Source organism: Pinus tabuliformis, chromosome 5_2 (assembly GCF_031772625.1).
Source record: "Pinus tabuliformis cultivar Carrire ecotype Pingquan chromosome 5_2, CPIR1, whole genome shotgun sequence".
In the NCBI taxonomy this organism is placed as follows: Eukaryota; Viridiplantae; Streptophyta; class Pinopsida; order Pinales; family Pinaceae; genus Pinus; species Pinus tabuliformis.
Genome location: NC_142306.1, coordinates 689,422,891 through 689,448,259, shown reverse-complemented (window position 1 = coordinate 689,448,259; position 25,369 = coordinate 689,422,891). Strand labels below are relative to the sequence as shown.

Here is a 25,369-nt window from a genome sequence, read left to right as displayed (position 1 = left end):
TTTGGCCCTGGCTGATCGCCTACATCTTGTGGCCTTTGTCTTATTGTTCTTTATGGTTTGGTAGCTGTTTGATGAAGAGAATACTAATAACAAATCAAGTGAAAGAAGAAAGCTAATCAAGTTAAGTAAAAATACATCACAAGCAATTATCAAAGAAGAGAAATCTCATATACTTGCTGCCCCTAGATTTCTCAATAGAGACAAAGACACAAATTCCTACTGGGGTAGGGGGAATGGGATGCCTAGGGGACTCCCTCTAGCTCCCTTAAGGTTACAATGTTTGTTTATAAAAGTTTGCTGCCCTTTGAAACAAAGAAAGAAGATTGGTGTCTCCCGGGGGTCCTAGATAGGCAAGATCTTCAAAAATTTAACAACACTTCCTCCTATATGCTCAACAAATCTGTAAAATCAGCAAGCTATTAATGACAAAGGATGACCCAGATGACTTTGGGAACAAAAGAAAAATTTAACCTTAAGTCGTAAGAATTTCTAAGTGAAAATTAACCTAAAGTAAAAATTGAAAGCTAACTAGGGCTAGCTTTCATAGATACTTTAATTCACTGTTTGGACAACAAACAAATGGCACTAAGATTTGCTAGATATATCAAATTTAAAGCTTAGAATTAAGTAACCAAACAAATTTAGGATTTTTGAGTTTGAAAAGCAAGAAGAAAGAAAGAAGAGCTTGCATGTGGGATCCTTGGGCAATGGAGTTTGATGTAGGAGCATTGAGGGACTTTGCTCTCATAATATTTGAATTCTGTGAAAGATCCAACAAAGGTCAATCCGCTTCTTCAATTTGAGGTACTTGTATAAGCTTGCGAAAGATATTGCCAAGAAACTTCGTTAAGAGATGGGTCTTTCCTACATATGAAATCTAGAAAATATGCCAATCAAACTATAAGCACATATAATCTTGAATTCCAAGATGTAAGACAACAAATAATTTTAAGAAATAACTAACTTTTTTGAATTCTATGAAAGATCCAACCAAGGTCAATCCACTTCTTCAATTTGAGGTACCTTTATAAGCCTGCAAAAGATATTGTCAAGAAACTTCGATAAGAGACGGGTCTTTCCTACATATGAAATCTAGAAAACCAACTTTGAAAAATCTATTCTTATTGGGTAACAATACCCCTTCCAAGGCCTATGAAACGAAGTTTGAAAGACAAATTATAAAGCAAAGGTTACCTCATACATTAAGCTCTAGCATCAATCATCCACGTAAGAATTTTACATCATCGATTAGCCTCCAAAGCCTTTTTTTATTTATTCCATAATGAAAATAATTACAATATCATGCAAGCAAAATCACTTCAATTCCCTATACTCATTGGAATGGAGGACGCTTTGTTTTATAGCCAAAGGGGAAGAAGTTTCCAAAAAATAGTGCTTTCCTGAAAGAGTAAAAAACTAGATCCAAAACTTGCCACTTGCCATTTGAGAACAAAGGCGCTAATCTTTGGAAGAGGAAACTCTTGAGAAGAAAAGTGCTTTAAAGAAATAGGTAACATGTCACTTGATTCCCCCTAACTTGTCTCCGACACGTTTTCATAAAAGTAGGGAGCTAATTTATTCACCTTTTTGAGTGAATAATTGATGTTCATGAGGAAAAATTAATATTTTTTCTCAAGAAGGGGGTGTTAAGGTAAACTGGGTACTCTGAGTTAGAAAATGAGTACCTCCAAGTTATATGACACCTCTTAGTACCATTTTTTATTGTTACATAAATTTTACATGGAAGAGAAAAACTAGAATAACCTAATGCAATTCCGTAAGACTCAAAATAATGAGTAGCATGGTAATATACATTGACTCTAGACTTAGATAACATCAATAAGACTTAGCCATTAGGACATACTCTAGCTTTGGAGGTAGGAGTTGAAAAACTTAGGAAATTATTAATTGCCAAAAAGCAAAAAATAATTAACCGAGTAAGAAAAACACTCTCAAGCAACTTCACTAATAACTAGGTCGTAGAGAGCCAAGTCTTTTACAAAAGTTTATCATGCTAACATTATTTACTACAATTTCCCCCATATGGGGTACAAAAGTTGCATAGAGAAGAAAATTAGAAGAAAGGGGCAAAATTGTCCTGTAAGGATTTTGAACTTGAAATTTGAACAATTGTCTTGTTCAACCTTGGTGGCTCACTGCAAGTCCTAACCTGGTATATCTGGGGAGGTAACTATACATATAACACATCATTGGATTTCAATGTCTCCCTTGACTCTAGTTGGAACTTAATTCTTCCAATGCCATTTATTGCATACCTGACATCATTGACAAGCTCCATAGATAAATTTGAGTCACTCTTTGTCAAACTGCTAAATAGCTTCTGTGCCTCTGTCATATGATGTGATGCACCACTATTTAAGTACCAAGCACTCCTTGTGATGGTGCTAGTAGATAGACATGAGACAAATGAGAAGTCCTTCTTGAACTTCACTGCATACTCATCAAGCTGTGACTTCCCCTTCTCCTTTTTCTTCAGACACTGTGATGCATGATGCCCACTCTTGTGGCAGATGAAGCACTTGTGCTTGCTCAAGCCTTTATTCCTTGGTTGAGAGGTTGTCCCTTCACTGCTACCCTTGAAACCCTTCCCTTTGCCCTTCTTGGCGATTTCGACTAGGGCCAGGTTCTCTTATCCATATTCCTACTTGCTGGCTTTAGACTCCTCCTAAGTCTCTTCCTGGATGTAGTCATTCCAAAGGCTCTCCCAATTGGGCAGGTGTTCCCGAGTGTAGATCCCCTTGACAAATGGTTCCCATGACTTGGGAAAACCATTTAGTGACACATTTATGAGCTCTACATCCTCCACTTTCTCCCCAATGGCTGCAAGTTGATCTCATGTCTGGGTGATCCTCATGAAGTAACTAATAACATTATTAGGCCTTGACATTTGAATGTATTTGAGCTTGTTTCTTAGGATCATCTCCCTATTCATGTTGTCAGTTTGGAATAGGTGCATTAGAGCTTTGAACATCTCCCTGCCTATCTTCTTTTCTACAAAGTTCGGGATCAAATGATCCTTTACGACATCTGTGTTAATCGTTTGGGCTCTGATGTCCTCCTTTAGATGAGTTGCCTTATCTATTGGATATATTGGTTTAGGAACAACCTTTTCCACAAACTTCCAAAGGTCATGTTCCTTGCCTTCTAGGGCAGGAAGTTAGATGCTCCTTCCAACTGATCCTTAAATCTCAAAATAGTTGATGCCATCTCTAGATTCGAGAATCTTTCGCCTTGTGCTAAGTTCTTCTAGCACCCACAAGAACAAATGTTGGTTTATAGATCCGCTAAGATATCTTTATGGATCTGTCTCTGTCCTTTGAAACACGCTTAATTAATTATTTTTTAGTGGTACAGTCTCCCTTTCTCCTTTTGAAGTGTGACGTCCGCCAATGTTGTTAGCAAAATTTGCTAATAGTACCCGTTACCCTACCTACCGATTCTGCCAATTGCTGCACGTCCTTGCATCACATGTGTTAGCTGTATGACTATACAAGCAACGTACTTGCTGTAGCTCTGACAGACTCCTTTGTCTCTCTCCACTTAGTTGCCCTCTACCCTATGCGTCTGACAACCTAGCATCTCCTTTTTCTTTTTTGCTGCCCATTGCTGCGTTTCACACCTGCGAGTGTATTGGCTGGCCTTGGCAGCTCCTTGCGGCTTGACTTTGGCTTTTTCTCTGCTCCATGTTGCTCTTGTTGGCCACTTTATGTTCCCCGCGGTGGCCGCTATTTTGCAGATTGTGCTGTGATGGTTGGCGGGTGGCCACACAATCAACAACTGGAACTTTACAATCTGGGATTTTAACACAAACAATGAAAACAAATTAAATCATACCAATCTCAACCACACACACACACATAAGATTTCTGCCCTTCAAATCAATTCTTCATTCAAATAACTTTAGAGCTTACAAGGGCTCCCTTCTTGGGAAAATAGCCCATTGAGGAAAATACAAATACAACGAGATTTGGAAATGATCTAGTTGATCAAACACCTCTGCAGATTTGTCCTTCGATCTTGCTGGTTGATCTAGATCTATCTCCCTTCCCACCCCTTGCACTCTTGCTCGAACCCTGCACACTTGAATGGAAGTTGTCCGACCCAATCACTATGATCTCACTCTCACTATGTCGTTGTACTCAATATGTGTCTTTTCCTTTAGCCTAACCTTCCCTTTATAAGTTTGAGTTATTGACTAAATCCATAACCCTAATTTCCAAAGTGATTAACAATTGAGATTAGATATCAACATCACTTGAGATCAATGGTTGAGATTCATCTAGTTCATTAATGCAAATAACCTTTGGATTTCATCAGATTAACTCATTTTTCTTAGTCAATTACTTAATATTTAAGGTAATTGCTACGGTTAAAGGTCAATTATGCGACTTCCACATGCCTAGACACTTCTGCTTGTGTAGAAGTACTGGCTCGAGCTACTCTCATCAACATGATGACCCCCTCTGACTGAGCCTTTGAACCAAATACCACCTGGGAACTTGTGCATTGGGATCTGCAAATTGCCTTGGAATCCACAAACTATTGCAAAATATGAAACTGCCATGTTGAAGAATAGTGAGAAGATGAAGACACCAAGACCAAGGAATGCCTACAAATTCAATAAGACAACCACATGTGTGAACAAATAGGTGAGTGTTCCAATAAATTATGAGTCCTAATAGGTCCACCTCCATAATACCTGCACCTGCCTGCCAACAAGGGCGATGTCAATACTGCCATAAAACCAAGCACCATGAAGATGAAGCTGAGAGGATCGACCATGACCATCCATCATTGGGGATCTGGGACACACTCTCAGATAATCCTTATCCCACAGGGCTTTAGACTTGTAGAAAATTTAGGTACTGTTGTAGCCCACCCAGTTTCAAATTCTTGCAAAGTTTAATGCCCAAAACCCATCATTACATATGACTGATATGTATATATTAAAATGGATTTGACTTGGAACATTTAGGCTACCTATACAACATAACTCTCAGCTGATATAAAAATTATTAGCTAGCACACACCACTGCAAAATGAACAGAATGACACAATTAATTTTTGGTCAAACTTGACCCTGGAAAAACCCCACTGCCTCTTGGGGAAAACCAGTCTTCTGAAGGGAGACTTTATTTCTGCTTCTTAAAGAAAATTTTACAACAAAGAAAGAGATAAACTTATCTCCCTTGACTTGTTTGCTGTAGGCACTGAAGAATATGAGAAGGAGCCTCCACAAAGTCCTTTACACTGACTGATACAGCTCTCAACTTCTGGGCTCGTCTCTAAGTTAATGCCTTGAATTCTGAGCTTGAGAATGGATGAAGTCCTCCTCGAAGTCTGTACCTTGATCTCTGGCCAGAACCTCCTTCAGTGTTGACATACCCTTTCTTTTCACTGTAGAATGGAGAATTGTTGGGTCTACTCACCCAAACAATACAGTCAACTTTTATCCTGAGCAGAGATAAAACTCGATCTGAAGTTTGTCTCTAACTCAGCCCTCAATGAACTTCTGTGCTCCCTGAAAATTTCAGCCAGTTTCTGGATCTGCTCCCCAAAAATTTGTTGAAAAGTGTGCAACAAGAAATGCTAAATTTAGAATGTGCTAAAAATAGACCTGCTAAAAATAGCATGTCTAAAAATAGCAGTTTGGCCAGTGAGGTCATTGGCCACATTGGGTGAGAGGTGAAACTGCTAAAAATAGAAAGTTCTAAAAATAGCATTTCTGGGTCCCTTCCTATTTACAGCAGTCCCTAGTCTATCTATAGGAAGTAAAATTAATTTTGGTCTTAACAGCAGTGTGAAATATTAATTAATTAATTCAGTTGAGTTAATTAATTAAGGAAATTTGAATTTGAAGTCTTTGTGAGCATGCACATGAGTTGTCCCACTGATTGAGGAATTTATTCTTAATTTCCTCCACTGATTGAGGGAATAAGTATGAGTTCTATAATGAGAGAATCAATTGACTTAGTTCTAACTAGTAAAGTCCAGTGAGATAATTTTAGCAAGTTGTTAAAATAATAAAATATAGTTTGTTAATGCTTGGATGCATGTGACAACTATTATTTTAGATAATTGAGAATTCACTCATGGATAATTGTTGCATGTCAGCTCTGTCAGAGATCCACTTGAGATCAGATGTGGGACAATGTACTATCAGATGCTTGGATATTTCTAGTATGTATCCCTTGCATGGAGAAGGATTTATTATAGGGAGGACTTGTGGCCTATATATTGAGGCCTAAGTAGTCCATGATTTTCATCTTCTGATTATAGAGAGAGTAGGATAGCTATTGAGCTGATTCTTTTTGTATGTTGTTGAGGATCTACACTTGATTGATAATACATGGTTGGGGTTTTATGCTGGTGCTTTCCCCTGGATATATCTTGTGTTATGTGTGATTATTTCTCTTGATCAGTTATGCATGTTTCTACTTGATGTTGCTCATGAATTCGATTATGCTTCCGTTTAATGTTTTGTAGAAGTAGAACAAATATTATGCTTTAGGACATTGCATATATCGGTTTGTTCTACAGGTGAAATTTTTACAAAATTTTGGTGTGCTTTTCTTCAGTGGTTAAGACCAGAACTCGGCCTGCAAAAAATCTCACACACAGCGAAATTACAGCAAGAAATAAGGGCTTCTTACCACAGCAAACTCCATCTATCAGCTGATACGAATTTCTGGAAATTTGTGCCAATGTCCTTTGCTGTAGATTGTTTTCTCCACTAAGTTTTCGTTCTCCTTCACTCCTGACTGACTCGAGCTCCTTTCTCTGCTCTCTCAGCCATTCTCATCTTTCCTTTTGGGCTGCTAGCCTCTCTCTGCAAGAATTCTCAAACTACTCTCCTTTGGGCTCCTTCCAAATCGAGCTTCCTTGCTACTAGCACTCGTTCTACTCTTTCCTTTGAGAAGAAATCATAATAATAAGAATAAACCCTCCTTTTTCCTTTTTGTCTTTTAGGAAAAGATGGAAACCCTATCCCTAAGATCTAATGGCTGAGATTTAATCTCAAGCCATTAGATCAATGGCTAGGAATCTAGGATCAATCATGCACTTGACCCCTCATACATGTGGTCCCCTTCTTTTTTTTTAAAAAGACTTCCTAGTTCTTATAATGTTTTAAGTACTTTGGTCACTTTTCATATCCAGTAACTTATAAAACATAAGTCAATTTAATACTATAAAGTGACTTTAGTACTTTACCCATAAAGTCACTTCAAGGCACAAGTGACTTTAATAAATTAAAGTACATGTTACAACTACACATAAAAAATACTTTAGCCGTCCTTGACATTAATAATCTCATAATGTCGTTTAGACAAAAGGTGATTAAAGTGTCTCGCTAGGCCAAAAGGAAAAGTGCCTAAGAAACACTTCCTTGGTACCATTTTTCTCAACAAGATTTACATTGCTTTGGCTTACAATGCTGCTGCCAAGAAATGAAGGAGGGGTAACAGTATATACACCCCCAATTGTATGCACAGTTAGTTTTAAATATTCATAGGATTCTTTATCCTACAATAGCTAGGATATGTTGAGAACAATTGCTTTCATGACTTCTGCTTTGTTGTATAAGCCAATTTTGAGGCATGACACTTTAGTATTCATTTTTTTTTCTCTGTATTGAGACTTCTGTCTGGTCTCCTTTTTTGCTTCATACTTGGGTTCTCACATTGCCATCAAAACTACTTTTAGTTGTACTTTGTATCTTTTTCCTGTTAAATTGTTCAGGTAGGGGATCCCTGTGACCATTGATTCTCCCTACGACTTTTTTAGACTGTCCTTCAGAAATCATTGGTAAATTGCCTAGTGTTTCTCAACATTGTTACTTTGTCATCTTTAGTTTTCTATGCTTTATTTCGCTTTAGTTTATAGGCAAAAGGTGAGTTATCTCACTTGTGTTTCTTTAATCTTCTATTTTCAGGGAGGTCGTTGTGGTATTTATGGAGCAAATTGCCCTGAATGGATTATGAGCATGGAGGTATTGTATAGGAATATTCCATTAGTATAGGAATATTTAGTTATGGTTACATTTTGAAAATCATTGATGAATGCAAGCTTAAATCATAATATAACTGCACATAATGGATTGTGATTGAGAAATAGTTCTGCATCTGATCCATGTGGTAATCAGTTGCAATATGTTTGATCCTTACTGACATCACTTTTTTGAATTCTTTTACAGGCTTGTAATGGGCATGGAATTTATTGTGTTCCTTTGTACGATACCCTTGGTATGTACATTTCTTCAAGAATATTGATGATGTCAATTCCACAGTAATTTTTATCACTTTCCTTCGGTTGTGTTGCAAACTGTTATTCCTGTTTTTATTAAATATTGCTAGGCATCAGTATAATGTTAGTTTGGTTCATGCTCCTATTGGGCATCAATCACTGTTGATAAAATTGGTTTGCAACATTTGGTTTGCTGCCACGAGGCAATAGATGTATTAGAGAACACAGTTAGTGTTGGCAGAGGAATTAGTACAAACAGGTTACCATGAGATACGTCATTAGTTTCAACTGGGTAATACTGAGAATTGGTTACTATCATGTTAGCACTGATAATTTGCCCCTGCTGATTCCCACCAGACTGTTATTGAACCACTTAGTGGATTGTGAATTAGAATGTTAATCTAAGGGCTATGTATGATAGTTATGTCAATGGGAACTAGATATCACAATTGGTGTCTGCTAAACAGTGCATTCCTAGAGCTAAAATGCTACCAAAATACAGAAGATATATCTAACAATAAATGAAAGTTAAGTTGCATGAAACTTGGAAATTGATATTTTTTTTCCAAGGAAAACCTTGTGGGGAAACCCCAGGGCTGCTTTGCCACATTCATGGATTGCATCACTAGTAAACTCGTCGACATAGACTAGTGCACCTGTCCCACCCTCAAGCACTTATCTGAGAGTGAGATTACTTGTACCTTGCCAATGCCATGTATATTGAAGTCTATACCCCTTATGTGCACCTTTCTCGTGTCCTGAAATGGGCTTAAATACCTAAGAATGATACACAAAAAAACATTTTAGAAGGAAATTGATGTACATATTAACTCCCATAGATGATTACAGTTTGAAAGATCCAAAAGCAACTTTTATAGATGAGGCTATACATGCAAAATCACCCTTTATAGATGAGGCTCTACATCTGAATGCAACCTTTATATATGAGTCTATATGTGTCAAAATATAACATGAGCTAAAGCCTAATACATATCCATCTTTTTTTTTATCATCATCAACAAAATTAAAACAAGATGGTTATTTAACATTAGATTGTCGATTGGAAGAAGAGGGACTTCCACTTCTATATGTTAAAATTTCGTAGCTCAGGTATGTATTTCTCCTAGAAGAAATCATATCTTTCATTTTTGTTTGAACCACCTATAATAAAATTTCATTTATGATAAATCTAATATGACTTTCCAAAAATAGTAAGTCACATTTCAATTTGGAAGTGACTTTCCAAAAATAGAAAGTCATGCCTAAATGATCAAGGATGATTTCGACATATGAAATCCATTTTAAAATCAAATCAATCAATCACGATTATACAAGTCAAGAATTAATATTTTTATCCATACTAGTATTATTATTTTTATGATACTATTATTTATAAAATAATTTAAAGTCACTCACCTTTAATGTATTAATAAAAACGAATTCTTTCATGGAATAAGTAATTTAAATTGAGAATCTCTCACTCGAAAATTGAACCTCTCTTGGAATAAAATAGTAATTCCACACTTGAGAGACTGTAACTCGCTCTCACTAATTCAATGTATGGCAAACGTGTAACTCCTCATTAATTGCACTTGTAACTCCCTCATTCAATTCAATTTGTAACTCTCACCAAATATTCTCTCATGTATAAGTAACTCTCTCTCTCCCTAATTCGAATTGTAACTCCTCAAGACAAGTGTACTTCTCTCTATTCTTGGGATGAGTTACACTTCTCCTCAAGTAACTTCTCCCTCATGGAATTCGATTCTCCTATTATTGGCTCAAGGAGTGAATTCATTTTGTAACTCCTTTCTTTTCTCGTCTCCTTAAGCAAGAGCAAGTGAGAGTTGAGAGTAACATGTTCATTGTGAAGAAGTTGAACTAGTGTTGAATGTGTGCAAGAGAAGTGTGAGAGAAAGTGAAGAGTAAGAGCAAGAGAAGAGCTGGAGCAAGTGTGAAGGACAAGATCTGTTCAAGAGAAAGAGATTTTCAAGCAAAGAGCAACAACACTTCAGCTGCAAGTTGATCAGACATTGGTGACTTTATTTATTCTCATCTCTCTCTCTCTCTCTGTACTCTATTGAGCAAATGAAGAAATCTAATAGAAGAATCATTTGGGTTTTCCTCTTGTGGGTTTTTCCCAGGTCATTAGACCTAACTCTCAGTGTCTTATATTTGTGCTTGACTGTCTTCATATGATCCTTAAGTTTATGTTCTATCTACAATTGCTGATTTGAAAAGTTTTGAAGAAGAAATCTGCATTCTAAGTAATTGTAACAACATAGAACATTCAATTTTCTGCAAAGTATATTAATCTTTCTGTAAAGTACATTCAGTTCCATTCAATTTTCTGCAAAGTACATTCAGTTTTTTGCATAGAACTTTCAAGTTTTTGCAAAGAATTTTTAAATTTCTACATAGAACTTTCAGATTTTTAACACTATCTACTGCACAATCAATATTAAGAGCAACAAGAGAGTTCAAAATTTAAGGATTCTAGATCCACATCCTAGTCTTTGAGGCTTAGTTTTATATTCTTCACCCTTATGAGACAGATTTATGTTCGAACACACATGGACAAGATCCTCTGCGTCTTGTGGTCTCAACTTGTTGCATTTCGCAAAATTAATGAAATCATAAGTACCCTAGTTCCTTTTTGTTGATGAAGAGCTTGTCACTTGTGAGAATATGAGCGACAGAGTTTTGCAAATATACACCATTTACCCCATGACTAGTCCTATATTTAATTGTGTTCATGGTCCTCCTCATCCAAAGATGATATGTCAAAAAAATTCTAGAAGCAAAACATACAAATTCTTCCCCCACATTGGCTTGCAAAGAAGCTAGAAACAACATCTCAAAGGCTTTCTTCACTCCATTATCCACCTTCCTATCCATATGTGGACCTTTGTTTTCTCACTGCTTTGAGCAACGAGTCTTCATCATACAATTATGGGTTTAAGAAAGGTACCAAAGTATGCGACGAGGCGAGAGAAGAGAAGAGAGAACACCGAGAAGACTTGTCTCTCCTAAATGTTTAGGTTTATAAGGGTCAACAAAAGAATTGATGGAATCATATCTCACCTAAATTTTGAAATAGTTTCCACATAAGTATGCTAAAAGAGAGAGGTATAGTGTGCTGAATAGTGCAAAATGCAAGCACAAATGTTTAAAAACAAAAATACACAAATGTGCCCAAGGGAAAGATGCTAATCACAAGAGAGAATGCCATAATTAGGTGCCCTTGGGGGCAATCATTAAAGATCATAAGATGAGATAAAGGAAAAGAGCTTGATTTGTGTATTTATAAACAACGAAAGTGATGTGTCCCTTCAAGAGGTGGTTATTGGTCCACAAAAGAAGTTGACACACCCCAAGTGTTGAAAAATGTAACTAGGTTCGGTCATCATAAAATGTATTTGTAAACATAATTATTTTATTATTGTTACAATGAGTTGTTAAAGCACGAGTTTCATGCTTGGGTCATCATTTTATTAGTCAAAGTCCCCATTGAGGACTCCTATGATTAATAAAGAGTCAATAGAGTCATTATATATTCTGAGACCCTTCTTGGGCTTTCGAACGATGTAAAAATAATTATTTTTGAGTCAAAAATAAATTATGTAACCTCGACACCAAGTCTGCCTCAAGGAAGGCAATTCGACATCATTGGAAGGCTATATATACAAGACAGTTCGACTTCATTTGAGCATCTCACTCTCTCGAGCATAGTTCAATCTTTGGAAGCTAGAAGCTGGAAGCTGGGAAGAAGTGTGAAGTTGAAGGAAGGGTCTAAAAAGGAGTGCGAGTTTGGTCTAGGTGAAGGAGAAGAAGAAAACCGAAATTTTGGTGCCTCTCTCTCTCTCTCATGTGGGTTGGTTTAGGAGATCAAAGTCTCCTAGTCTAGGTCGAAGCTGCTAAGTTCTAGGGTCGAAGTGCTGTTCCTGCTAGGTCGAAGGTTGGATAAAAGGAGAGGTTGGCTTGGTGTGGAGGAGGTCTTTGTCTACGTAGAAGAGTCTCAAGGAAAACTATTGAAGAAAGAGATTTTTGACTTGGTTTTACCATGGATTTGCCCTCGCAGTGTGCTTACATCTTGTGTCTTGTGTTTTTGAGATCTTCATGCACACATAATTTCGTAATTGCTTGATGAAAGATAATATAACAAATAAGTAAAAGAAGGCAACATAATTCATAAGTAAATATCAAGAAAGAGAAATCTAACCCTAATCCTACTAGCATTGATTTCTCAACATGGTATCAGAGCTAAGGTCGAAGAAGATTGAAGATCACCTCATTGGCTTAAAGGAAATGATTTCTCCCTCTATGATAAGAATGGGATTCACTTCTACAGGAAGATGGATCAAGAAGATTGTCTACTACTTATTCAACAAGGTCATAAGTTAAGGGTTCTTAGCTCAATGATGATAATGCATGGATCATTGACAATGGAGCATCAAGGCATATGACAGGGGAAAGTAAGCAACTGCAAACTCTATCAAAGGAACCATCCTCTCATGCAGTGGAATTGGGAGACAACAAAAGCTATGTTGTTAGAGGCCTGGGATCTACATCTTTGAAGCTAGAGAATGGAGCAAAACTACATCTCAACAACATACTATAAGTTCCAGGATTGAAAAAGAATTTGCTTTCAATTTCTTGCTTAGAAGATAAAGGGAATAGAGTTGCTTTTGTTGATGGAAAAGTCTTGGTCTGGGGAAAAAATTCTAGTATTGATAAAGCTAGGGTCATTCGAGTTCGTGAAGGAGGTTTGTATAGTCATTACACCACCTCCACAAGCCCTAGTTCAAAGGAGTTTGCAAGGGATGTTCTTTGGGAAAACATACAAGAAAACCATTTTCAAATAGTGAAACAAGGTTGAAAGAAATATTAGACCTCATACATTCCGATTTGTGTGGGCCCATGTCCGACAAATCACTTGGAGGTCATCTTTACTATGTAACATTTATTGATGATCACTCGAGAAATGCATGGCTCTATCTTCTCAAGGAAAAGGATGAAGTATTTGAGAAATTCAAGGAGTTTTGATGAAGTGGAAACCCTAACTGAGAGAAAGATAAAAACTTTGAGATACGACAATGTTGGGGAATACACTTCTAAAGAATTAATTGCATATTGTAAAGAAGTAGGAAATAAGATGGATCTTATTGTTCCCTACTATCCCAAACAAAATGGAGTGGCCAAAAGAAAGAATAGGACAATTGAAGGTGTATGAACAATGCTACTTGATCAAGATTTGCCAAAGTTTCAATGGGGAGGAGCAGTAATGAATGCCGTATATTTTCAAAATAGAAGTCCTCATAGAATTCTTGATAATATGACACCCGAGGAAGCATTCACAGGAAAGAAGCCAAGTGTGGACCATCTCCGAATCTTTGGGAGTCCTGCATATATCCATGTTCCAAAGGACAAGCAAAAGAAGTTGGATTCTACAAGCATTAAAGGGATCTTCATTGGCTATAGTCTCTCCTCAAAGGCATATGGAATCTACATCAAGGAAGGGAGACACATTGAAGTAAGTAGGGATGTTATATTTGATGAGAATCAAGCCTACTAAAAATCGAAGGATATACCTATTGATTCTGATGACAAAGATTTACCCATATTTGAAGAAGAAGAAGTACAACTCGACAACCCTTCTACAACTCAAGAGGAAGAAGAAGGACTAAGTGAGCCTATTCAAGCTGTGGTCATATCGAGCACAAGGAAGAGGCCAAATTGGTTAAAAGCCACTCTTGAAGATGCTGAAGGGCATGGAGTTGCGAAAGGAACCTTCAGGGAAAGCAAAAGGCTGAAGAGATATTTTGGATATGCTGCATATATGACAAGACTAATTGAAGTAGAACCATCTACATTTGAAGAAGTTGCTCATCAAGAAGTATGGAAGAAAGCTATGCAGGAAGAATATCAATCCATCATGAAGAATGGGGTTTGGGAAATTGTTCCTAGACCTAGTGACAAATCAGTTGTCACCTCGAAATGGATCTACAAGATCAAACATGTTGTTGATGGAAGCATAGAAAAATACAAGGCCAGAGTTGTTGCAAGGGGTTTCTCTCAAAAGATCGACATAAATTATCAAAAAACCTTTGCATCCACTGCAAGGTATACTACCGTTAGATCTTTGGTTTCATTGGCTGCTACAATGGGATGGAACATCCATCCAATGGATGTGAAGACAACGTTTTTGAATGGGACCATCGATACGGTTATATATTGAGCAACCCGTGTTGAATTTCCAGAATCTCAACAGAACTACTTTGCACAGCGGAATATAAACAAAAATAAATCACACATGCACAGAATATGGACAACTTTTTACAATTTTAAACCCAACTTCATTATATTAATCAACATATAATACAATAGTCTAGGGCTCTTGTACCCCAGGGATAATGGCTCTCATACATTCACTAGTACAAGATACAAACTGGGGCTTGGTGTTAGTACATCGACGACCAATATGCCATCAACAAGATACTCTGACCATCTGGCTAATGTAGTGCGCTCTCTCAGCGCCTCTTGGTCGTACCCTGTACTTGCCTGGTCCTTCGGCTCTCAATCTGTAGCTTCTACCTCTATCAACGCTCCAAGTCCATCTAGCCACTGAATCTCGACTATCCAATCTGCTCACTAGTTGATCGTTTGTCCATCAATGCATTAACACATTGAGACTCCTGTCGAATTGTTCACAACTCCACTTGTGAACAACCCTCGATCTATCCACTATTGCTCCTTAGCTACTCAGGGACTTCAACTTACTATGGTCTTCCTTCACTTCTCTGATGAAGACCAACACAGGGCACAGATTGCTGGCACCTATCACTGCAAGATGCCCATCTCCCATAATGAACACGGGCTAGGAGGACTACCCATCTTGTGTTGTAGATGCCATTCTCCACACACAAGTCTAGGGCTCCACAAACTCCTCCTGGTTGATTAGACCCCTAAGTTCAACAACTTCCACTCTATCAACTACTTTTGTACATCAAAGTGTTGCACACCGGGCTCCAACTTAGACACTATCACGATGTCCTCCAATAGACCTTAAATGCCCAATCACTATCCACACTTGGTCCACTTTCACACTGCCCTCCAACAGTCCACGAGTGACCAATCCTCGCTGTAGCATCTACCTTTGGCTAGGGCATCCTCACACCTAGAAAACCCTCCTCTTGGCTGCCAAGAAACTTCATTAGCTGTCCAACCCTTGGATAGCCATCCAACTAGCAATCAACTCTATCAAAACACATACCTATGCAAGTCCTTAAGGGCTGATGGCTTCCTTTGCATGGTTGTTGCTTAACAGCTGCTACTTGGCCGTCGCTTAACTGCTGTTAGTCGGCCGTTGCTGCTACTCCACTGTTGCTTAGCTGCTGTTACTCGACTGCTGTTGCTACTTGGTTGTTGCTAAGCTATTGCTACTTGGTCGTACATCTGTTGCTACTCGACCATTGCTGCTACTTGGTTGACGCTCAATTGCTGTTACTCGGCCGCTGCTACTAGGATGTATTTTCTCAAGAGATAAATGCACTTTTGGATGTCTACAAATGATCCTCACTCATGTCATATTTATACACAAACATGAGGGCTACATGTGGTGTCAACAAATCTAATTTGGAAACAAGTCGACCTGCTCTTTTCTCCCAAATTAATCCATAATCACATATATTAACTTTAGAAATTCATAACTCCATTTATACAACTCAGAATCGGGTGATTTTTGTTGCGTCAAATACATCTCGACGAGAGCTATTATCCTCATCCATCACATGTTGAAATGATGGGTGCAAAACCCTAGGCTTGGGTTTCAAGCCCACAAGGCCACTTGTGAAGCTCCTTCCTCCAAACCCTCGATCCACAAGGCTTGGAGTACCTCCCAAGCTACAAATATCAACACTTGCTCTTAGCGAGGGAGGTACTTCCAAGACTAGGAAGTAGCCATCATTATCTCTGGCGACACTAGCCCATCTGGCGTCCATCACTGCAACATACCCTACAGAATGAACTCGACAATCTCAATAGTGCCTCTGCCTCATCACATCTGAACCTGAAGATCCCAAACCTCCATAGGGTTGATCCCTCTGAGGCTAGACTCTCTTTGAGCCTACACGATCTCCATAGACTTAGTCCTGCAAGCACTCATCCTCCTGGATCAAATACCACTCGTGCAAATTACACCAATCTTGGATATGCAACATCACGATTCGATGAAGACTCTAGCTTGCCAATCTCTAGTGCATCACATGAAGCCATCTTGATCAACCTGATCTCATCCATGCCAAAGAAACCCTCGAGCTGTCCCAACCATCCATGAAAAATCAACGAAAGTCCATGATCAACAATCTGCCCTACAATAAATTGTTGTTCACTAGGCTCACCACCAATCCACCAGAACTCCTAGCCAATCTCGCTGCCAATCCAGTCAAGACCACATCTCCATGTCTTCAGTTGAACCCTCTGCTCCATGATCTAGACATCCACAACTCCCTCTGAGTTGATTCGCTGTGCACTTTCTAATTTATTGTCCCTCAAAGTAGCTCAGACACGCTTCGATTCCATGTTGAATTTCCACGATCTTGGGTCTAAGATAGAATCTTAAAATCTTTGACGCTACCAAACCAAGAATCTCAACAGAACTACTTTGCACAGTGGAATATAAACAACAGTAAATCACACATGCACAAAATATGGACAACTTTTTACAATTTTCAGCCCAACTTCGTTATATTAAGCAACATATAATACAACAGTCTAGGGTTCCTGTACTAGGGATAGTGGCCCTCATACATTCACTAGTACAAGATACAAATTGGGGCTTAGTGTTAGTGCATCGACAACCAATCTGCCCACAACAAGATACTTTGACCATGTGGCTTATGTAGCGCGTTCTCTCAGCTCCTCTTAGTCGTACCCTCTACCTGCCCGGTCCTTCGGCTCCCGATTTGTAGCTTCTGCCTCTATCAATGCTCCAAGTCCATCTAGCCACTGAATCTCGGCGATCCAATCTGCTCACTAGTTGATCATTCGTCCCTCAACGCATCAACACATCGAGACTCCTGTCGAGTTGTTTACAACTCCACTTGTGAACAACTCGCGATCTACCCATTGTTGCTCCTTAGCTACTCAGGGACTTCAACCCACTATGGTCTTCCTGCGCTGCTCTGATGAAGACCAACATAGGGTATAAAGGGCTGCCAACTATCACAACAAGATGTCCATCTCCCACAATGAACATGAGCTAGAAGGACTACCTATCTTCTGTTGTAGATGTCCTTCTCCACACACAAGTCTAGGGCTCCACAAACTGCTCTTGGTTGATCAGAGCTTTGAGCTCAACAATTGCCACTCTAGCAACTACTTTTGTCCATCAAAGTGTTGCACACCGGGCTCCAACTTGGACACTATCACATTGTCCTCTAGCAGACCATAAATGCCCAATCACTATCCACACTTGGTCCACTCTCACGCTGCCCTCCAATAGTCCACGAGTGAACAATCCTCGCTGTGGCATCTACTTTTGGCTAGGGCATCCTCACACCTAGGAAACCCTCTTGTTGGTTGCCAAGAAACTCCATCAGTTTTCCAACCCTTGGATAGCCATCCAACTAGCAATCAACTCTATCAAAACACATACCTATGCAAGTCCTTAAGGGCTGATGGCTTCCTTTGCATGGCTGTTGCTCAATTGCTGCTACTCGGCCGTCACTCAGCTGCTGTCGCTTAGCTGGTGCCACCACTCGGCCATCGCTTAGCTGCTGTTACTTGGCCGCTGTTGCTACTCAGTTGTCGCTTAGCGGTTGTTACTAGGCTGCTGCTGCTACTTGATCGTCTCTAAGCTGCTGCTACTCGGTTGTTGCTCAACTGTTGTTACTCGCCGTTGCTGCTACTTGGCCATTGTTGCTACTCGACTGACGCTCAATTGCTGTTACTTAGCCGTTGCTACTACTCGACCGTTGCGCTACTCGACCGTTGCAGCTACTCGACCGTTGCCACTACTCGACTGCTGCCGCTACTCGATCGTTGCTGCTACTCGGACGCTGCTGCTATTCAGATGTGCCACTGTTGCTACTCAGATGTATTTTCTCAAGAGATAAACACACTTTTGGATGTGTACAAATGATCCTCACTCACCTCATATTTATACACAAACATGAGGGCTACATGTGGTGTCAACAAATTTAATTTGGAAACAAGTCAACTTGGTCTTTTCTCCCAAATTAATCCAAAACCACATATATTAAATTCAGAAATTCATGACTCCATTTCTACAACTCGGAATCGGGTGATCCTCATTGCATTGGATTTGTCTCGACAAGAGCTATCATCCTCATCCATCACATGTCGAAATGTGGTCATGGTTTTGGCCCAAATCACGATGGGTGAAAAATCCTAGGCTTGGGTTTCAAGCCCACAAGGCCACTTGTGGAGCTCCTTCCTCCAAACCCTTGATCCACAATGCTTGGAGGACCTCCCAAGCTGCAAAAATCAACAACCCGAAGGCTTTGAAGAAAATAGCAGGGACACTCATGTCTGTAGACTCAAGAAGGCCCTGTATAGTTTGAAGCAAGCTCCTAGGGCATGGTACGCAAGAATGGATGCATACCTTCTGTGAATTGGGTTCGTAAAGAGTTCCCTTAATCCTAATCTCTACATCAAGGTTTTGGATAATGACCCAGTCATTATTCTATTGTATGTGGATGATCTATTCATCACGGGTGTGGAGAGAAGAATACAAGAATGTAAGAAGATAGTGGCAGCTAAATTTGAGATGAAGGATTTAGGACTGATGCACTATTACCTAGGTTTGGAAGTATGGCAAAATCCTAGGGAGATATATTTTGGGCAAGGAAAATACATCGTCAAGTTGCTGCAGAAATTTGGGATGATGGATTCCAAGCCCATGACTACTCCTAAGATCATTAATCTCAAGAAGTTGAGAAGCTCCAACTCAAGTCTCGTGGATCCTACCTCCTATCATCAGTTGGTAGGTTCTCTAATGTATCTGGTAAATACTAGGTCAGATATATGTTTTGCTGTGAACATCCTCAGTCAGTTTCAGTTGGAGCCTCGTCATGATCACTGGATAGCTGCCAAGCATATATTGAGATATCTTCGTGGTACGATACATCACTGCCTAAAGTACAATAGCAAGGAAGTCAAATTGATTGGCTTCACAGATTCAGATTGGGGTGGCAGTGAGACTGATGGAAGAAGCACTACTGGAGGATGCTTTAGTTTGGGATTTGCCATGATCTCATGGATGAGTAGAAAGCAAGATCTTGTTGCTTTGAGTAGTGCTGAAGTAGAGTACGTGGCTGCATGTGAAGTAGGAAAGGAGGCTGTATGGTTGAGGAAGCTTCTGACAGATTTGTTCGAGAAGCCTCTAGATCCTACTGTGATTAATTGTGATAATCAAAGTTGTATCAAGATGTCTGGAGATCCCGTGTTTCATGCTAGGACGAAGCATATCAACAATAAGTTCCACTATATTAGGAACTTGGTGCAGGATGGGATCGCGAAGCTACAGTATGTCCTGACAGACGGTCATGTAGCTGATACACTAACAAAGTCTCTTCCTAATAAGAAGTTTGAGTATCTTAGAATAATGCTTGGTTTAGTTGATATTGTTGCTTTGGTCGATGATGATAAAAGTTTGGAAGAGATTTGTTGAGGCCGTGTGTGTGAGACACATTGCTTAGGAGGACATTTGGCTGACACTATGCGTTGATTTCTAGTTCTCGAAGTAGGGAGGGTGGCGTTGGTCATGGAGCTCTAACGTCAAATACACACCTAGATCCCTAGGTTGATGGTACCTAGAGAGGCCGAAAACTTTAGTCCATCTTAGTCCCACTTGGATAGATTGCCTTGGTTAGGAATTTAGTCCTTGGCATTGCGGTGCCTAAACGGTTGAGAGACCTTGGAATCTGGATAGAGTTCCTTGGTTAGGAATCCAGTCCATGGCATTGTTGTGCCTGAACAATACATAGTTCATATAGTTTGAGATCTTTTGTATGAATCAATGTTACTTGGGAGCGGGAGGGGGAGCGGGAGCGGAAGCGGGAGCGGGAGCGACCATTTTCAGAAGCTCCCGGTTTGGGAGCGAATCGGGGAGCGATTTTTTAAAAATATATATATTTTTTATATTTTTTAATTTTTGATACATATATGTCAACAAAAACATGTAGAATGATGAAATAGACATAAAAAACATAAAAAAACATAGATTGAACCATATAACAACAATCATCTAGAAGTTATAATCTTCATCAACCACGTCGGCAAGTTAGTAACATAGTAACATACAACATATTGAGTCTCATGATTCATCAATCTTAAAGTTTCAAGCTTTTAAAATTCAATATATATCATTTATCATCATTGATCACCAAAGTTGTACTTGTAAGCTAAGTGTAACCATTACAACAAATAATATCTAACATGAAATGAAATGTTATAAAATGAAATGAAATGAAACAACTTTCAACTTTCATGAAGCATCATATTCATAATTCATTACTAATGAGTTATAAATTTATAATTGCCAACTTCAAACTTAAATTGTCATATATTGTTTAAAAAAATATCATAATAAATATGAAAGAGTCAATAGTTATAAAAGCTACTAGAAACTAGAAAAGAGAAGTAAATCTATTATCTATTTCTTATGCTTGGGCCTCTTGCCACCACGAGAAATGTCTAATTTTTTAGTCTTGTTGCAAAATCAGGATCTTTGTCATTAATATCACCCTCCAAGCATTAATATCCAGAGGTATCTTTGTCATTACCTTTGTATCTGTATAGGGATCTTTGTCATTAATATCACCCTCTAAGCATTAACATATGATAGAAAAAGCATAGCATGTCAAGTCAAGATTTTGTTTGAGTGATGCGTACATTTTGAGAAGGGTCATGATAGAGGAGTTCGACAACCAATGTCACTAACATCAAGGTACATAGAGGGATTGGTACTCTTGATTAAATATGAGTTCCATACCCTAATACATGACAAAATTCAATGGAAACATTGCAATCCCCCAATCCTGAAATCCTGAAAAACTGATAAGTCTGCTTGATTTTGAATGAAATCTAAAATTCTACTTTCTCCATATGAAATCCAATGAGGACGAAACCACTCTCAAACATCCTGAGTCATTTCATGGTAATGTTAAAAATTTAAGTAAAAGGATGAAAATGAAAATTAAAGAAAATGTCACTTTTACTTTAAGAATTTAACATTACCATGAATAGCATATCAATACTAGGGCCTAGACTTGATCATTAAGTTGCCCCACTCAAAAACTATTTGTTTCTTTCAAAAAAAATTGCATTTCGAACATTACTACAAAAAAAAAAATGCAAAAAAGGCAAAACGCTCCCGAAAACGCAGGGAGCGAATTTTTTTTTAGGGAGCGCGCTCCCGAAATCGCTCCCTTTTCGGGAGCGCGCTCCCGACCCGCTCCTGAGTCGCTCCCGCCCGGAGCGCGGATCGGGAGCGGGAGCGGGGGGGGGGGGCGCTCCCCCGCAACACTGGTATGAATACCTCCCTAGTTAAGAGGGAGTGTTGAAAAATGTAACTAGGTTCGGACTTCATAAAATGTATTTGTAAAAATAATTTTATTATTATTGTTACAATGACTTGTTAAAGCATGGGTTTCATGTTTGGGTCATCATTTTATTATTCAAAGTCCCCATTGAGGACTCCTAGGATTAATAAAGAGTCAATAGAGTCATTGTATATTTTATGAGACCCTTCTTGGGCTTTCAAATGATGTAAAAAGAATTATTTTTGAGTCAAAAATAAATTATGTAACCTCCACACCAAGTCGGCTTCAATAAGATCAAGCCAGCCTCAAGGAAGGCACTTCGACCTCATTGGAAGGCTATATATACAAGGCAATTTGACTTCATTTGAGCATCTCACTCTCTCAAGCATAGTTCGATCTTTGGAAGCTAGAAGCTGGAAGCTGGGAAGAAGTGTGAAGTTGAAGGAAGGGTCCAAAAAGGAGTGTGTGTCGGGTCTAGGTGAAGGAGAAGAAGAAAATTGAAATTTTGGTGCCTCTCTCTCTCCCTCTCCTTTGCGTTGGTTTAGGAGATCGAAGTCTCCTAGTCTAGGTCGAAGTTGCTGCTGATGCTGGAAGATGCCAAGTCGAAGTTCTAGGGTTGAAGTGTTGTTGCTGCTAGGTTGAAGTTTGGATCGAAGAAGGAGAGGTTGGCTTGGTGTGGAGGAGGTCTTTGTCTAGGTAGAAGAGTCTCAAGGAAAACTATTGAAGAAATAGATTTTTGACTGGGTTTTCCCCCTAGATAGGGGTTTTGCCTTGGTAGAGTGCCTGCATCTTGTGTATTGTGTTTTGGTGATCTTCATGCACACATAATTTGGTAATTGCTTGATGAAAGATAATATAACAAATAAGTAAAAGAAGCCAACATATTTCACAAGTAAATATCAAGAAAGAGACATCTAACCCTAATCCTACTAGCATTGATTTCTCAACACCAAGAAGGTTATTGAGCATACATATCGAATTTGGATATGTTGGCCTTAACTATACCTATTGATACAAAAAAAGAATAAAGAATATTTCCTTAGCCATATATACAAGTAATAATGATACATGAACCATGACCATATGTACATATTACAATAATTATTTTGTTCCCCCGATTAAGCTGAATGAGGGGGGTGACAGAACTATAGTACCCCCAATTAAGCTGAACGAGGGTGACGGAACTATAGTGCCCATGCTTAAGCTGAACAAGTGTGATGGTGGGATTCCATTGTAGTAGCACAACTTCCCCCTACACCAATAAGTCAATCTCTAATATTTTTGAGTGTGGTGAGTTGCCCATGGCTGAATTGCCTTATGCCATTCTCAGCATATGAATGTTTATGATTTTCAGTTTGCAAACAATAGTTTACCATCATGCTAGGCAGCATAGCACCGTTAACAGTTGTTGCCATCTCTTCCTCTTGTCTTCATCAATCTATGTACACTTTCCAATGAGTAAATCTATAGCAACAGGCTTCAGTGTGAAATGAGATCGTGGTTTGGTTGTGGATGGTGACTGGTCTGATCCTGGTTCTAAAGCTCCCACTTTTTGATAGTTCCTCCAATTCTCCTTGCAACCTAACATGCAGTATGTATCCGTGCTATGGCTTAATGACCAAGGAGGACTATTTAGTATTTTCCCTTACGTAGGGCTATGCTTGCCTTGTAGGCTCACAATGCTGTTGATACCATATTAAATTTCAAAGTAGCAACAGATGAAGAAAAAACACACCATGAAGTTTTTCTAATTGGGTTATCTCATTCCTTTCGATTATCACATGGGTGGCATTGGTAAAAGATTTATTCCGTTTATCTCTGTATTGATAGTATTTGGTATGGAATTCTATGTACATGGTATATTTGTTTATTATCATGCCTTGCTTTTTATTTTACACTACTATTCCAAGTCATTTGCAATTACAACATGAAAGTAAAAGGTTTTGTGTTGCATACATGTCATCGCACTTCTGACTCTGAGGCAATCTTTTTAGTTTTCTTGGTGTTCTAACTATCTTCAGTGTTTTTTCTATGTAAGGACCTATATGAACAGATGTTTTGTGCTTTACTTGAATTCATTTTCAATTGTTGGATAAAAAGAACTATCTAGATAAGTATTTCTTTCAATTTGTTGTAGGTTCGGATGCTGTTGAGTTCATCATTCGTCATGCAGAGGTCTCAATTGCCTTTGTCCAAGAGGCAAAGATTCCTGCGGTATGTTGCATTGCATGTATAATAAATGATTGATTCTATAATTACTAGGTGCTGCTAGCCTTAGCAACAGGTTATCAATTTTTTGAAGACCCTTGTATGCTTTCCACAAAAGTTTGAGATACAAGGTGTAGCATACAGTGTCAAAAAGTTATATATTCCAATTTTGCCCTATCATACAATCCAGGAAGAACTGGGGGGAGGCTAGTATTTCTGTAGCATGAAATAAGTGCACATATAGGTCCATTAATTCTAGTTCGTTATTTCCTTGCAATGGAATTTTTTTTACACTTATTATTATATTTGTACTTGACATCTACTATCGTCTGTCTTCATTCTCTCTTCTTAAAATTAGAATGTAATTACTATCACATGGCTGATTTTGCTTTTAAAAATTAAATTGTAAGAAGAGTGATCTTTTTTTTTTAAATTTAAATTTGTGGGAAATACCTCTTATATTAACAAGAGAATATTATAAGAAAGATGAAAATAAAAGTGGAAGGGTGTATACAATTGAGTCTTATATAATCTTTCCTAGAACCACTAAAGCTGCAATAGAATCAGAGTAAGCTAATGCATCAAACTCTTCGACATTCTTAATCAGAGGATAGCTTTGGCAGAAAATTGCATACATAACTCTTCTTGTCAAGAATGACAAAAAATTTTAATTGTTCTGACCTCATCAGTAAACACGTATTTTCATTGTAACTTCTAGGTGTTAAACAAAGCAGTTGTATTGACAAGCATGAGGTAGTGACGTAAGATAATTGCTTGGCTAGCACTCCTAATATGGTAGAAGTAGAAACCAAATATAATCTAAATGTGTATGATTAACAAGTAACTATGTGAACGGTTTGCTTACTTGCTGATGATTTTTTTCTTTGAAGATGCACTACCTCCTCCATGTTGAAGTTCCAATGAAAGAGCTTTAGCCTTAAAAGCTATGTTGCATGAGTTTCTGGAACGTGGGAATGTTGGGAACTTGGGTACTGGTGTCGGGAATGGCTGGAGGTTTCCCAAAAATTTACAGGAAATGACTAATCGGGAGCGGTAATATTATATAATAAAAAATTATAAAATAAAAAAATAAAAAATATTTTTTTAATTATATATTTATATAATAATCAAAATTAATATTGAATCAAAATATTCAAATATTAAATCAATTTAAATATATAATCTCTCTTATATATAAATATATTCTTTGGGTGTCTCTCTCCGTGAGTCTCTCCCTTTTATATATATAAAAGATTAAAATGTCAAGTTCATTATGACACATGACGAGTCTTTGAAACAATCTAGCTTAAAAATATAGAGGAACAGTTTTA

General features: G+C 38.3%; 1 protein-coding gene across 2 annotated transcripts in view; it reads left to right on the top strand.

Moving 5' to 3' along the window:
- The window catches only part of LOC149160981 (long chain acyl-CoA synthetase 4-like), an 89,762-nt gene that overhangs the window by 43,995 nt on the left and 20,398 nt on the right, over positions 1-25,369 (top strand). For both annotated transcript variants that reach the window (XM_089436863.1, XM_089436862.1), the window contains exons 4-6: positions 7,955-8,011; positions 8,216-8,264; positions 23,968-24,044. In XM_089436863.1, the coding sequence (XP_089292989.1) occupies positions 7,955-8,011; positions 8,216-8,264; positions 23,968-24,044 (183 nt within the window). The remainder of the gene's footprint in view (positions 1-7,954; positions 8,012-8,215; positions 8,265-23,967; positions 24,045-25,369) is intronic.